A 16,131-nucleotide genomic window follows, 5' to 3' on the forward strand; every position below is an offset into this window, starting at 1 on the left:
TGTCTCCATGGTCTATTTCTGTGCCAGGAGTCAAATGGTGTACAGAATTATGAAAAACACCACCTGAAGGCATGGTTGTTTGAGCTGATGCTTTCTACAAAAATATAGAAGGTCTTTTCATGACGTGGACAGACAAATGGAAAAAAAATAGGAGTGTGCAACATCCCAGTGAGACAATGAAATGACAAAACAACCTCCTATATTTGGCTCAAATGATACGCAATTGATTACATTATTGTGTTTTTCCTGTTTCCCTCATGGAAACTTGTATGTGTATATATATATGTATATATATGTGTGTGTGTGTGTGCCTCATGGTATATTATGGTTAGCATGAAGGTAAAAGTAAAATTGCACCTTTCCATTGATGTCACAACAACAAACAAAAGGGAAAAAGGTAGTAACCAAGGCAACAAAATTGTCCATCATATCAGGTGGCTTTTTTGATGGCAGGGAGCCAGTGATTGACTTGCAATCTCCAGTAGACGCAGCCTAATGGAGTGAATAGAATCCAAGCACAGAAAAGCTGCAAGTCTTTGGTGCCTGTTTCATTACTTTATGGGAATTAATGTAAAATATATATCCGTACTAAATAAACATTAAGAGGCCATTAATACATCAAAATCACCGTCCAGGTTTCAGACCCATCATCCCCTGAATTCAAGATTGTCTATTTGTGAGGCTGAGAGCCATTTGCAGTGTTTGGCCAGTTCCCCGGGTTCCTCATACACTTCTAATGTCCTCATAAGTAGCAGCAGGCTGAACTCCCTTAACGAAGATTAATGCAGGATCAGGCCGGAGTTTGTTCCTGTCCACACAAGCTTCAACCGCACTATTCCCACCTGCCTCTTATTGATTGCACATATTGAGCTACAGTTTTGTGCCTCTGCAAACTCTGGGTAGACGTAATAAACACGGGCGCAAAAAGATAAAGTTAGATGGTGACAAGGGGAGAAGGAAGAATAATTAGAGGAGGGGTGCTATGCTAGATTGCATTTGAAAACGTTACAAGCACAAGAGAATGGAGAAAAATGGGGCAATAAAATATGGTGGAAAAGTAAGAATCAGGTCGGGAAACCAAGAAAATTGTCCTTGACATGGACCAGTGCTTTTCTCCAAGACTGTGTTGCTTGTAAATGTATCATTATGTTGCCAGGGACAACCAAAACCACTGCTGCGGTTATATATTTTAAAATCAGAATAAATTGTTAAAACTAGACACTGTTTAAACCCATGGCAGTCCTTGAGTTTCAGACCCTCATTGTGTCCTCAGCCTACGTGCTTAAACATGTCATTACTATTATTCAGTTCTTATCTCTGACATTTGTTTACTCAACATAATTGCTTTGACATTTTGGGCGTTTTCTCTGAGCTTTTAGTCCATTTTCGTTTCCAAATATTAAAGACACTATGTGTAAAATTTGGACAACTTTCAATTTCATGCTCCACACTCCAAACAGAAAGGGGACATTACGAGAAAGTTTGGGGAGGGGGAGCCCTCATCCTTTTGTACATAACAAAGAAATGATAACTTAGTAAGCATTTTAACACTGTCAGCAACATCAAGCAATCGTCTACCTTTACAAGCCGTGAGTGAAGGTATCAGCGGGAACAAATAATGACATTGTTTCTAACAAACAGCTGAAATAAGTTTCCTGTTTATAGGCGGGGGGGGGGGCTAGAGATGGGCTGAGAACTTCAGACATCTACAGGGAAAGCGGAGTAGCTCTGCTGCTCCTTTGTGCTACAGTGACTTGATATCACCTCTTGAGGAACAAATTGCTGGATGGACCGGCACAAGCTGGTAAGCAAACTTACATATAGCACCTTTAAACAAGCAAACATTAAAAGCACAACATAGATAAACAACCTTCCAACTACATTTCCTGTAGTTGGATTAGAAATAGGCCCATCAACAATGTAATCCACCTCCACTCCACTGACACTAGGATGTATTTTAGGAATATTTTGTCTAAAATGCATCCAATATATATATATATATATATATATATATATATATATATATATATATATATATATATATATATCTTTTTTTTTCATCTTCCCACAAAACCATTTTGAACACCAGTTCTCACATATTTTCTCCATGTTTTGACCTTCTCCCTCTCACTGGTGACGTCTATAATCAAGGTTTTGAACGTAGGCTTTCATGGCTGCTGAACAAGAGCCAGATATAAAAACTCACTCAAAAGAAATTGGTCGCCATCGAGACGGAGTTTAAACAGTATGGAGATGGGCGGGGTGTGTTACTGTCCACTGGAATGTATACGAGAGCCAGTCACTGGGGACAGGCGGCGGGCTCAGGGGCTTGGTTAGGGTGTTGGGGGGTAGTCTCGATGGTGGCCACTAGTCATACTGGCCCTTCAGTCAAACCCTCCAGGGGGAGGGTGGTGGCATTGTCAGTTGGCTGCGGGTCGTCCTGGGAATGCGAGGGCTTGTGAGCGGCGGCGGCCAGGCTGGTGTAAGGTAGATGGCAGTCCACGTGCAGGAAAGGTGGGTAGTGCTGGCGGTACGAGATGTATGCAAACAGCAGCCCAATCACTCCTCCAACAAAGGCGTCTGTAAAGTCACACCACACGTACATTTTAAGGTATGTTTCTGGAGTTAATTTTAGTCTTTGTGGAGGAGGCAGAATTACACTTGCTCTCAAAATGAACACAATTAATGCAACACCACTGGATGTGCTAGTGTACCGGGGAGAATTCCTCCGGTGTGACTTGTTGAGAGGCTGATGAAAGTAAGCTGAAAGGCAAAGTGATGAACTGATGTACTCGGCTGACGTAGAAAATTCAGGTCAAAACTCCATTTGTCTATTATTGATTAGTTAACATTAAAAATCCTGCTTTCATCAGTGGACATGAAAGAGGCCATGTTTGATCCACAACAGCCCAGAATAGACAAAATGAAGTTTTTTCAGCGCTGACAGGCAGAGTATGCTGCTCGGGTTTCCAACATGGTTCTGTTTCATCGATTGTGTTATTTAAAGCGGAGGCTTGGCCTCATGGTGACCACAACAACAGGTATTCTACACAGCAGGAGCAAAGCAGGGACGAGAGTTAGGTCCACTTTCTTTTAAAATTACGTTCTTTTGAATTATTGTACATCTTTACTGCTGAGTTTATAAAAACCTGTAACCAATATTACATTCAATCGTTCATATTTATTTTAGTTAATAAAGACTGGAATAAAATTAGAAGATAATATGAAGACAAAAACAGGGTTATCACACCATTTTCTGCTATTACAAAATAAAACGACCAATAGTTTTGTTGCTTTCACAAATACAGTATAAATACTGGGCTCCCGACATGTACTTCTCTGCACTCAAGCCCTTTCCTTCCTCATCTTCAGCGAATCCAGTCACGACACAATGAAAATGATTCCCTGACAAAGTACAAGGTTAGCACAGTAATTCTGGATCAGCCACGGCCCGTTCCTAGCGTCGCCCGTCCAATCAGCTCTTTCTTTCCCCTTGTCTCCCCCCACCTGCGAGTTTGTTTTCTCTGTCGGTCACATCCTGTTCGTCTCAACTTGTATGAGTAGCCTTATACTTTATGACAATTCCCTCTTGCAACTGTGACTTTTTTTTTTTTTTAACGAGGGTTCACTTGCCATGTGGCCATTCTACAATCACAAAATTGTATTTTTTCCATAGGTCTCTCTTTATTTTCTCCCCTTGGGTGAAGTGAATGTAATATAACATCAATTTTCCACCATCAGAATTAGAATGAATTAGCTTCCTGTGTAAATGTTTAATCGGCTCCAGTCAAATAAATCTAATAGCCTGTGGTTTCATGAAATATATTATTTCGGTGGCCTCTTTGCAAATTGTGATTGGAAGGCAGCCTGCCCTTCCAAAGACAGAGTGCACCTACTAATTGTAAAGGGGCATATTCATCAAGCGCGGCTCAGCAGTCAGGCTAATGGAGGTTCCCAGCTTGTGTTTACACTCAGTGCCGATTGGGACCCCACAAGTTAAATGTTCGACACCATCATGCTGCTTACAGACAATCTGCTGGGGAGAGGAATGGGAAAGAGTGTGTAGAACTAAAAACAGCTGAGGGGACTCAGGAAGTGGTCAGCATTTTAGGAACAGCGCTGTGCATTTGATGTTAATTCGTCTTCGCTGAATAAAAAGAGCAGACTGTTACGGGTCTGCTGCCTTGCTCCTCAGGAACATATGACTCTCTAAAGCTAATTAGCACCATATGACAAAGCTGCCATCCTATTACACCACATTCTCTCCCACACGTGCGTGTATTCCCTGCTCTTGGGCTCCCACCAGTTATAATTATAATTTTCTTCCCAGGCTGCTAAATTAAATGCTACCTCCATCTCATCTGAGCCAGTAAAAGAACACAACCCTTATGAGACACAATCTTTATTTTTTGAAGCTCGTATGCAGGTTACCTGTCCATTGTGATTTATTTTTACATTCCTGACCCTTTCCTTCAGTTGTCAGCCACGCTGACTTAAAAAATATCTGCAATTACACAAGTGAAGCTGTTTAAAAGGAGCAGCAGTCAGAGTTTGCCATATAAACGATCTGTAAAATGATTATAAAAGTGCCAACAGCAATGCATCTCAAGCTGACACTGACTGGGAATGTAACACAGATGACACAGCATTTATTTGACACTAATTATGATTAATGGCGAGTTTAGACCTTGAAGGAAAAAAAAACACAGCCCTCTCATTCATTTGAATGAGGCCCCTGATACAGCAGCATCGCCAACCAAGGGAGATTTCAGAAAACACAGAGTTGTCCAGAAGGAAATTGGAATGGGCACAAAAGACTTCAAATGTTTGATGGGATTCAATGAAACCACTTGGAGAGGGGACAATTGGGCTGACTGGTTCTTAAACTGGGGGGTGGGCACAGAGCTACCACAGAGGGTGTGGAGGACCAGAGAAAAAATATAGAATGAAACTACATTCAATGAATATGAGTGATGAAATAAATAGTTTTGTAACCTTTATTTTGCATAAATTCAACTTGGATCCTTTTTCTATTAATTGCTGTCATTGTTATCAGTTGAAACCTTCCGGGGTGGGTAGCATGGACGCAGCACAGTGCGATAGGTCATCCTGTGTTGGTGCTGTGTGGGCTCACCTTGCCAGTGGTGCTTGTAGTCACAAGTCCGGGACAATGCAATCATCATAGCACTGTAGAGGGGCAGCACCATGGCACAGAGACGCCAGCTACGGCCTCGACCCCGATCAGTAAAACACTGAAGCTTCCCCGCCAGGTAGAAGGAAGTGAAGCCCAGACCAGAGAAAGCAACTAACAGGAGAAGAGAGAAAGGAAGAGTCAGTGTTATATACAACATTCAGATAATAAACTCGCCTACGTGGAGAAAACTCTTTTGTAAAGCAGAGGAAAAAAATGCACAAAATTTGACCAAAGCGCTGACTTGTAAATATCAAGCTTCTAATGATTTCCCCAAACCAAAAGAGAAATCAGTTCTGTACCCAAACCGTCTGATAAATAACACGACAAATCATTGTTTTAAAATGCTTGTTATTATTTGCAGTATTTCATTGCACAAGTACATCACAGCAACTCTAGCCTCTCTGTATCCTCACATTTGTAGATGTACTGCATCTTGCAGCAGCTGAAACAAGTCCATGACCTATGGTGGGACCCGATCCCTTGGTTTGGGAAAGGCCGCTGTACTTCTATTATGATGTCTACATCTAGCTAGCATCCCTGTGAGCACTGGAGGGCTTACCACATCTAAACAGAAATCATTAGATAACTGAGACTTGAGATACATATATATATATGTTTTTTGTTTTTTTTGTTTTTTTAATGTTAACACACAGCTCCCTACTGTGCCAAAAACACCAAAGTCCTTGCTCACATTTGCAAACGTCCAGACAGAGAAGCACATTTTTAAGCCTTTGGTAAAATGGCCTTGCGCATTAGTGTAAAAGAATTCCACCTTGTTATTAAATTGTTCCCTTGTGGGGAACAACACAGTCTTAGCCACAGACAACAGAGCATGCTGTTAACATAATGAGATTAAATTTAACCAATGGGAACCTTTTAATAGCGCAATAGATTAAAAGTGGACCAATATTTGGGATTGTAATTCACTAAGGGCTATATTAATCAAATTGATGAATTCAGCCTGTTAAATCCATCCATAAGGAAAGAAGGGAAATGATCAAATATGACAGTAATAAATATGTGAATGGTCTCTCTCTGGTGTGTAATATCCTGCATATGTCATCATGGAGTCACAACCACGGTATCTAAGATCCTCACCCGCAACATCCCCCAAGACTCATCCATCTCCCATCTGAATCACCTCTCTTACATTTCCAATCACACAGGAGTCCACATCATTAATTCTGATAGCTTTACTATAGGCAAAACAATAACATTACTCATTTGGAAAGACAGAACTAAATAATCCATAATTATCCAAAAACCATTGGCTCAGTTTACTCACTGAAATCCTAAATCTCACATTTTACAGTTTTCTCCAGAGCTGATCCTCCACCACTCACTCACTAACACAATAATTTTAATGTTATAGCGCGGGAGGGGGTAAAAATTTCCACACTGGACACTTTCATTAAGGCGGCCCGGTGGTGCAGTGGTCAGCACTGTCGCCTCTCAGCAAGAAGGTTCCTGGTCTGAGCCCCCGCTTGGGCACGGGATCTTTCTGTGTGAGTCTGCATGTTCTCCCTGTGTCTGCGTGGGTTCTCTCTGGTACTCCGGCTTCCTCCCGCAGTCCGAAGACATCAAGAGGGATAATTAGGATACTTACAGTAAAGATACTCTAGATAATTAGAGGGTTAATCCAGACTCTAAATTGACCGTAGGTGTGACTGTGAGTGTGAATGGTTCTCTGTCTCTATGTGTTGGCCCTGTGATGGACTGGTGACCCGTCTAGGGTGAACCCCGCCTCATGCCTGAAAGCTGCAGGGATAGGCTCCACCCCCCCCACCCCCCGTGACCCTAAACAGGATAAGTGGAAGAACATGGATGGGTGGATTTGCACTTTCATTTATATATTTCAACATTATACATGATAGCATACATACTCTTTTACAGGTTATATATATTATCATATTATCAGGTACACATTATAAAAAGTTGTGATTTTTTTGACCGAAATATGAGAGAACTGTTGATGACTTTGGCTGATCGCCTGGTTTAGCACTACAACACACAGCTGTGTGTCAAACAAAGAAAGACTGTCAGTGGAAAGTAATGAGATGCAGGATTTATTCCTTATTTCTCACAAACTGAATACTACATGGTTAGAGACACAGTCAACAGTTAGAGGATTACATTAATTGAAATGACTCGGTGAAATGCATAATGCATGAGTGGGGACAGTCAGTAGTGTGTCTTCTACACCGTAGAGCCACAACCGTATTTCTACAATTGTAATGAGCATAATTAGCTAAGTTCATATATTTGTTGCCATAAGGTTCTGCATACATACAAGGCATCAGGCGGGTGTGGAAGTACTCGAGTGTCCCCGGCTGAGCACCACTGTGAGTTCTCCCTGCGGAACAAGACGGTTGCCTCACGTTGAGTGACAGAACTGATTACAAAAGGAACCATGCAGATTCTATCTTGGCTGCGGAACTGTAGACCAACTCTTTACCCTCAGAGAGCTTCTGGAGGGTTTGTGGGAGAATGCACATCCAGTCTACATGGGTTATGTGGAGCTGATGTGCTGTTGGGTGTGTCGTGGGAGTATGGGGTCTCTATATACCCCCAACGTGTACCAGTGGGCAGCGGCTAGTGCTGTGCAGTGAGGAAACACCTGAAGAGATGTATTGGTGTTTCCCGCCAGCACCATGGGTTGTAGCTTCCTTGCTAATACGTCCTCCTCTCAAGCCAACGGAGCAGAATGGGAGTCCAGAGGTTGACAACACGCTCACAGTACGGTCAGTCAAACATGTTCTCAGTGTTCTCTGGATCACCCACGGCTGCTCCTGGTCACAGACTCTCTTCATGATTTTCATGGATCTCCAGGTGCAACTGCGAGGAAACCGCAAGCTTCCAATTTTGGGACCTCAGGACCATGATATGGTTTTGTTGGCCACATCAAACTGTGACCTCCCGCTGGTGGGTTGCAGCCCTGTGTGAAGGGGTTACGTTGCGAGTCAGCATCTCTAATAAGGTGGCCACGGTTCTCTGCTGGAAAACAAACTGTCCCTTCCATGTTTGGAGTGAGCTGCTGCCAGAGGAAGGAGTTAAAGTATCTCAGGGCCTCGTTACACGTGAGGAGTGACCCTGCAGTGTCAGCAGTCGTGCTTGATATCTAATACGACAGAAGGATGCACCACAAGAAGCAGCGGGAGTCTCACAAGACCTAAGGACAGAGAGGAGGACGGAAAGGGAACAAATACTCCAACACTGAAAATGCTTCCTGCATTTCAAAAGCTTTAAAAAGAAATTCCTCCGAGACAAACACTGACGCCTAATGAGAGTGAAGAGCGCAGCGTGATTGCTTTTTTCGTCTTCAAACAAATAAGGTTTGATCAAAAATGAAAGAGAACCGAGATCCGTGAGTCTGACTGCACTTTTCCAAAACAAACGGGGTGTGATTTCTATAAACATGGCGGGACAATAAAAAGGCAGAGCAAAAGAGAACATTTCACGTATGCATCTGAACAATGCGCCATAAATAAGTCAGCTGTCGAGTGTACGACGAGGCAACATACAAACTGATAATAAATACACATTTTCATGACTCTCAATCTTAAATATGCTTGCTGCCTTGGGGAGCTTCAAGTTTTACTTTAATTTGTATTTTGGCAAAAAATCAGCTGGAACATGGAGAGTGAATAGATGGGGAGCAGAAAACAAGATTATACTGCTGGAGGGGTTTAGAAGTTTTAGTGCATATGTTGATGTTTTTGGTGCTGTGTGAGAATTAGTTTCTAATTCTTGTCTGTTTTATCTAATCTCGAGCCAATGTGACTTACATTTTGATGAAAAAAGTGATTCATTTGTTTGTTCTGCTAAAAAATGTTTGTCAACTTGTATCAGTTTAAGAGCAGACTAACGGATGAAATGGCTTAATTAACAGTCATGAATCATTTTTAAAAGTCTTCATTTCACAAAAATTTGAATTCTCGCTCAAGACTGAAGTGTCTTTGTAATGTTCTTTAAGAAAAGTTGGAAAATTAATGCAAATTTCCAGATGAAATAGAAAGGAGAGAAAACACATTTTTATCACTGATAAAAGCAACATGTTTTCTTTCCTACCCTGTATTCATCTTGAAATATTTGTCTTCAAAGCGTCTGACCACACACTTAGCAGTCACGCTTGCCTCTCTCCTGATTTGACCTCTGACTCCTGCAAGGACTTGTGGGACACCTCTCTGCTTTTCACCAGACGAGATGCATATTAACCAGGCACTTAGGCGCTGAGGCGGTTCTAGCCATTAACATACAACAGCCTAACAGGAACTCATTATTAGCACTGTATAATTGCAGCTGGACTCCTACACAAGCTGTTTCTCAAACTCCTCGGACACAATGGATTGTGCCTGGGTGAGTGATAGCAAATATAGGAGTGCAGTGTTTGCAGAAGAGCGATCGTCTCCAGAGACTGCGCTGGTATGATGGACATGCCGAGCTACGGTTTCGTATCTGTGCACGTAAAAAGATGAGTCGCGGAGATTTAAAGATGTGATTAGGTGTGTCTCTCAGGAATCATTTAGGCAGAGATGCTCAAGATGGCAGCTGGCTTTTAAATGTGCATATTAACTGATCATATCTAATGACTTAACAGGCCCGAAGGACGATGCTGAGACGAATATGAGCGAGGAGGTGGAGGAGGAGACTTCTTGCTTTAGGACATACTGCATTCGTGGGAGACTGTTTTTCTTTAACTTTTTCATTTTATGGGAGACAAGACATCTTCACACAGGAAACCTGAGCAACTAGCTGATGCATTCAGTTGAACCATCTGGCTCACGCTCAATCACGGCAGTTTTCTAACTTGTTTTTTGACTCAAATTCAGAAACTTCTGGGCAGTTTTGCTGTTGTTAGCCAACAGTCTCAATGAGCTCCAAGCGAAATATACATGGCTGGCTCTTTCTGTATTCTGGCGTTAAAAAGAAGTGATGCATCGTTGGGATCTCAGAACATGTATTTGTGAGGGTTTAAAAGCAAATCACTTTTTGGGGTGAAGCACCACTTAAATAAGAAATAACTAGAATAAAATGCAATAATACTGCAGTTTAAGTTCTTCAAATAGTACAGGAAAAGCAGCTGTGGCAAGTGTTGAAACCTTTTTGTCTGACAAAATCATTCTGTGAAAGGAGCTGTGAGACCAAACCTCAGCCACATTCTTAAGTATTGTGATTGATTTGCGTGAGTTTGGTGGCAGGGTCATTTGTGTTTATTTGCCCCTCGAGTTTTCCTGATGGGGACTGTTCTTCGGCGTCTATGCTTTATATATACTGTATTTTACCATTTCTTTAGATGAGAATAGAAACGGCGTGGTTCAGAGGTGGCGTGGCCAATCCATGGGTCACTGGTTCGAGCCTCACTTCCCCCGGTGACCATGTCCAAGTATCCTTGAGCAAGATACTGAACCCCTAATTGCTCCTGACAGTGTGATGGACTGGTGACCCGTCCAGAGTGAACCCCACTTCTCGCCCTGTGTCAGCAGGAATAGGCTCCTGGCCCCATGGATGGATGGATAAAAATGTAGATGTCTAAAAATCAATTCAATTTTTTGGCATAAGCCTGGTCGGAGACAACTGGTGAGTGATGGGCAAGTCAGCTGTCCCTGCTTGGCCATTAGCGAGCAATGGTCTGTGTAGGATAAGTATAGGAAAAGTAGGATATTTCCAACTTGCCCTTGGATGTTTGGTTTTTGTCATTTAGGTCTAAACCCACCATTACTGTACAGCACACATCATTTAACATTGTGAAGTTGCTATTCTACCCCCAGCCAACGTCTCAGGTTTCAGTCCAACCAGAGACGATGTTGAATTACACCCAGATGCCACTTTGAATCCCTTTTTATTTTTTTTTCTTATCATTTGCTTGACGCTATTGCCACATTGATGTGGGTTAAAGCGCCGCTGCTAAAGCAAGGTCCAACAAGCACTGTCCTGGTGAGAAGGGACACAGACAGGAAATTGGATTTCTTCTGCTCTCCAGATGAGCTGGCATGTGGGTGCTCCCTCAGTCCCCATCTTACCACTCTCTCAATCACTTTCTTTCTCACAGCGCAACAACATGGGGCTATTAGGGCTGCCTCACAGATGAATGTAATCCATACACGGTGCTGCATGCCGTGTCCCTCTCTGCCATTTCTTATGGGACGCAGCAGCACTTCAAAGCATTTCCTTTTTAACGCAGAGGTGTGTGGAGCTGCTTTAGTATTACACAAAAACATCCCTTTGAAATCTGCCTCGGACCATGAAATTACAGACATCTTTAGAGTACGATAAACCTTCTACTAAGTCACATGGCTTACGAAGCACACCGCCGTAATGCTGGCACACCCAAAGATGGTATCGTGTGATTTGTTGCACTTTATAGAGGTTCTAGAAGTCACTGTCACGTTAGTGTGGCAATTAGCTGCATTCACATACCACTTGACAACGTACAAACAACCCCTCCACCTCTCATTAAAACATGTTCCTGAATTAGCATGTTACATTCGCAGTTTAATTGATGCATGATATTAAAATATACGAGTTCCATATTTGACAGATAAATGCTTCTGGTGCAGACATTTACATATTTACACATTCCTCCAGTACTTGTGAATTTTGTATCATTACTTGCAGTGAATGTGACTCAAGCGCAGAAATGTAATAAGGAATTTGAATAAATGCAAACAACATAAATATCAAGCTGGCCACAGTTGGAGCCCTGCTATCTAGAAGATGCATATTTTTCATTTTGCTCAAAAGATAGCAGCAGGCTGGAGCCTCCGAGCCTGGTGTGCCATGTAATGTGCATTCAACACCTCTAAATCTGCATGGCCCACAGCAAAAAGTCCATGCAGACCACTTAACATTCATCTGCTGGACAACAGGAAAACACCTGAATTATTTAATGCACGACTGAAGGGAAAAACAGCTTGGAAAGCTTTACAGCTAAAAAGTGTCCCACGTTTGTCTGTGTAGGTAACACAGCAGGGAGGAGGGTGAAGCAGCTGATTTAACACTCAGGCGCCATGTGAGGACGACTGAATATGCTACAAGCCACATGACAAGCTGTGACAAGTGTTGTCAGATTGGGAAAGTTAAAGACATACTTCTGCCAAAAGTGTATTTTTGCCTTTTACATTCTCAGTAATAGGTGTCTCAAGCTCAGAGATAGATTTTTTTTCCCTCCTGCATCTCTCTACTGTGACCTCAGAAGGCAGGAAGTGCCAGCCATGTATATATTTGGCTTGGAGTGAATGGCGACTGTCAGCTTACAACAGCGACAGGAAAAAAAAAAACCAAACAACTAAAGTGCTCAAAAATGTTCATTTAAAAACTCTCAGGCACGTCGTCCAATAAAATCCACGTATTCTTTATCCAGATGTATGCTCTATATTTCATAAACACTTTGATTTGAGCTACAAGAAATGAATTAATAACATCTCTCTTTTGGCGCAACTGTGAATGAGCAAGGTACTGCATATGTAAGTGCAAGCCAGTCAGTCCAACTGAATGCACCAGCTGGTCACGCTCTGTGCTACTGTGAAGGGCACAATGATTGAAATATGACATTGAGGAATTGTGCCAAGAAATAGGTATAAATGTATGACTTCAGAAAGCCCAAATTGATCTGTATCGATCAGTACGTAAGTGACCTCCCTTCGTTGCGTGTTGTCAATAATCAGGATGCCAACCGCTGTCGAGCAAAAGAAGAGGAATGACAGCGACAAGATTTTCACTTTGAAGTGTGAAGACGATGCCTGCACCCGGTCAGCGCAGAGATTTGGTGAAGTGTTGCCTATCTGAGCCAACTGCCTGATATTGTCGGGAACTGCTGGCAGTGTTGTGCCTGCACTGGTGCCTGACGGATACTCACATGAGGAGTGACTGCTGGGGAAGCTCTTGCGTCCCTCAGACACCAGATCCGGCTCCCCGGTGCACAGCATCTTTGCATTCACTTGTCCGTCTGGGAAACAACGCTGGAAGTAATCGGGCCTGGGTCTGGAAACCGGACAAAACCACAATCTGACTTACAAAGAAAAAGTTCTTTCGGTTTCAGTTCTTCTCCCTGTAAGTTTAGTCTTTAAAAGCTGGAAAATGACTCCTCATGATGACTGGCAGAGTGCGTTGAAATGTTTGAGTGGGTTAAACGTACCTGCCGACAATCAACTTGATAGTGTTTGTGAAGACGCCATTCAGGGCGAGCGCCAGGGACACTGCTGCAGCGGAAACATTGCAAACACAGTCAAATATGAATCTTACAGCGATTTATGAAACTTGTAATCACACTGAGTAAATGAGTTTCATGCCTGTAGTGGGAACCATCAGTGCTGTCTGGAGGTTCGCCTGCTCTTCTGACATTAACACCAAACAAACCCTTTACCCGGTAATTTCCCTTGCAGCTTTACCAGCAACCACACACTGTTGTTCTCCATTTTTTGGAAACATCACCACCTAACTGACGACACACCTCACATCTAAATCACGAGGAGCAGGATTTTGCCCACATTGATGTTCCAGATCATTTTTACCTGTATTTCTGCGTCACTTTTTGTTATCTTGAAGAGGTAAACAGCTGTATTGAAGACATCTGTACCTCTAAATAATCACTGATGCATGTGCTATTGAAACATAGAGTACAGTCGCAAAACTGCATGCTTTTAACAGGCTATCTCGTGATTTTGTTTTCTTTTACTCTACATTGGAAAGACTTTAGTGAGACATCAGCTGAAGATTGTTTTGTAATTGCTGCTGTTGTGGAGGATTTTGAGAGACTTCTACAGATTCTTCGACGTACCCCCCGACGTGATTGTGGGTCCTCCAGTTTGGGAATTATACCCCCAACGCTAACACAATGACTACTCCCCTAAAGATGTTATCCTCAAATAAATTTACCTTTAATCAAGTGCTCTAAATTTGTCAGGAAACTTTATGAGTTAAATGTTGGTGTCTTTTGGGCCACTGCTAGAGACCGCGGAGCTCCTTCTTCAAAAGACTGAGGTACTGGTTGCAGTCAAACACTTTGGCTCAGTACTTACTGAATTCATCTCCACCTGGCATTTTGCCCGAGAGCGCTGTCCAACTGGGATCGTCACTCTCCCATTTTTCAAAACAATAACCTCCGATTGGGAGTCCGTCCAACTTCATTCCCTCAACAGAGCAGTAACACTCTCAGTGACATTGATGGTCCTACAAGCATTTCAAGTCATCCAGAAACCTTTCAATCTACCTGTTTAATTTCTCTCTTCAGTCTCCAGCTCTGCACAGCGATGCCAGCCTGTACGGCGGGCCTCACAACATACACCTCTCTCTACACGTCCACGTCATTCCGCCCTGAGTGACCCCGCTAGACTTGACTCAACAGTGTGGTTCACTTACATAAGGCCTCTAGTAATCCCCTATCAACTGACTGACTGTGGAAGGCGGACCTCTGCCCGTATAGCTCCAAATCAAAAATTGGAAACTAATCTGGCAGAACATTCAATTATCCCCCTGGAACCTCAACCATCAAGTTATTCATTTTAATTCTATACATAGAACTGACTTCATTCCCTGCCCATTACATAAAATGAAAGCATTAGCATCCCCAGACCCCTGGACACTCCAAATGCACTTCAGTCACATGGTGCCAATATATACGAAAACGACTCATTGACCTCATAGACAAGTATGAAACCAGGAAACATTTCACTCTGCCAACGAGTGAAGATCCTCCAGGTCTATGTGGCTCACATCTCTTCATATTTCGTACATCGTATTTGTTCTCAATCTACCCTGAGCCTTTATGAGTATGTTTATATTCCAATGAGGAATCAGCACAGCGAAACAGAACACAATGGGACGTTGTGATCAGATTTATATTGAGCAGAGTTCTTCCAGTACCAGAAAGGCCTCAGATACTGCTCAAAAATTAAGGATCGCTCTCTCATACTTTATCATCCCTGAAATGGGATCCTGCGATTCCTCTCTTAGCCCAGCTATTTCTGACTAGCATTAAATACGTTAAGTTCAGTTATCAGAATTAATTTTGGGAAGGAAAAAAAAATAGTATTGGAACATTTTATACCTGAACAAATGTGTAAATGGGTACAAATGCTTGTCGTTGTTGTTTTGAGGTGACACAATCTTCCAAAGTGTGCCCGTGAGTGCAGGGCTGTTCTTTCACGGCTCACATTTGTGAGTCAGGAAGACAAAAAGTCTTAAAAGTCTCTCTTTAGTAGAAGAGGCGAAAACATACGACCTAATCTGACTGTGCAGCCATTACTGCTTCAGATCAGCCTCAGTAATGGGAAACAGGAGGACGGCTGTGACAGGTAGACATTCCACTGGAACTGTACATTAACTTAATTAGCTATCAAGCAAACCACTGGGGCACATCATTAGCCAGAGAGCAAGGCCTCATTGATTAATCCCAAATGTCTGCAGGCCAATTGAATTCACCCATCACTACTGCACAGCTCGGTGTGCTATCCTCCTGAGCTGCCCGGAGGAGCGCAGTGTCACTGTTATTTAACAGCTTGTTAATTTGGGCAAACACTGCAGATGAAAGTCCAAAATGAGACATGTTGCACTTGACCTCTGATGGGTTGTTAAACTGCTACGCGTTTCCTTTGTCAGTTCTCCCTCCCAATGAGTACTTGAGTTCTGCTCCAGCTGCGTTCTGTCATTTGTAGTCCGGTTTGCTGAAGGTCATTTAACTATGATCCTAATCCGCGTTCGCCTAAAGCTGACAGCAGCAATGGCGAGAGTCCATGTCTTTCTCAGTTGTCACAAAATGAGCTAGTTTGCATTTATCTGGTCAAACTTGTGTAAAAGCACTTCATCTCACAGAATGCTTCAGATGGCTTGAATGAAGATGAAGGATTTACCAGCAAAAGATTTCAGAAAATAATCGTAATGTAACCTTTACGTAGCTGCGGCCACGTCTCCTTCTCTTGGGCAATTTGTTGCAGATTTGC

General features: G+C 42.6%; 1 protein-coding gene across 1 annotated transcript in view; it reads right to left on the reverse strand.

The window, feature by feature from the left end:
- Positions 1-2,069: 2,069 nt before the first annotated feature.
- Positions 2,070-16,131, reverse strand: part of plpp4 (phospholipid phosphatase 4) — a 44,727-nt gene continuing 30,665 nt past the window's right edge. The window contains exons 4-7 of the mRNA XM_086180329.1: positions 13,329-13,392; positions 13,050-13,174; positions 5,135-5,305; positions 2,070-2,580 (exon numbers count right to left, since the gene is read on the reverse strand). Of these exons, the coding sequence (XP_086036455.1) occupies positions 2,372-2,580; positions 5,135-5,305; positions 13,050-13,174; positions 13,329-13,392 (569 nt within the window). The 3' untranslated portion in view covers positions 2,070-2,371. The remainder of the gene's footprint in view (positions 2,581-5,134; positions 5,306-13,049; positions 13,175-13,328; positions 13,393-16,131) is intronic.

Source organism: Aulostomus chinensis, chromosome 16 (genome assembly GCF_037954235.1).
Source record: "Aulostomus chinensis isolate RoL2024-O1b breed Wild chromosome 16, RoL_Achi_v1.0, whole genome shotgun sequence".
NCBI lineage: Eukaryota > Metazoa > Chordata > Actinopteri > Syngnathiformes > Aulostomidae > Aulostomus > Aulostomus chinensis.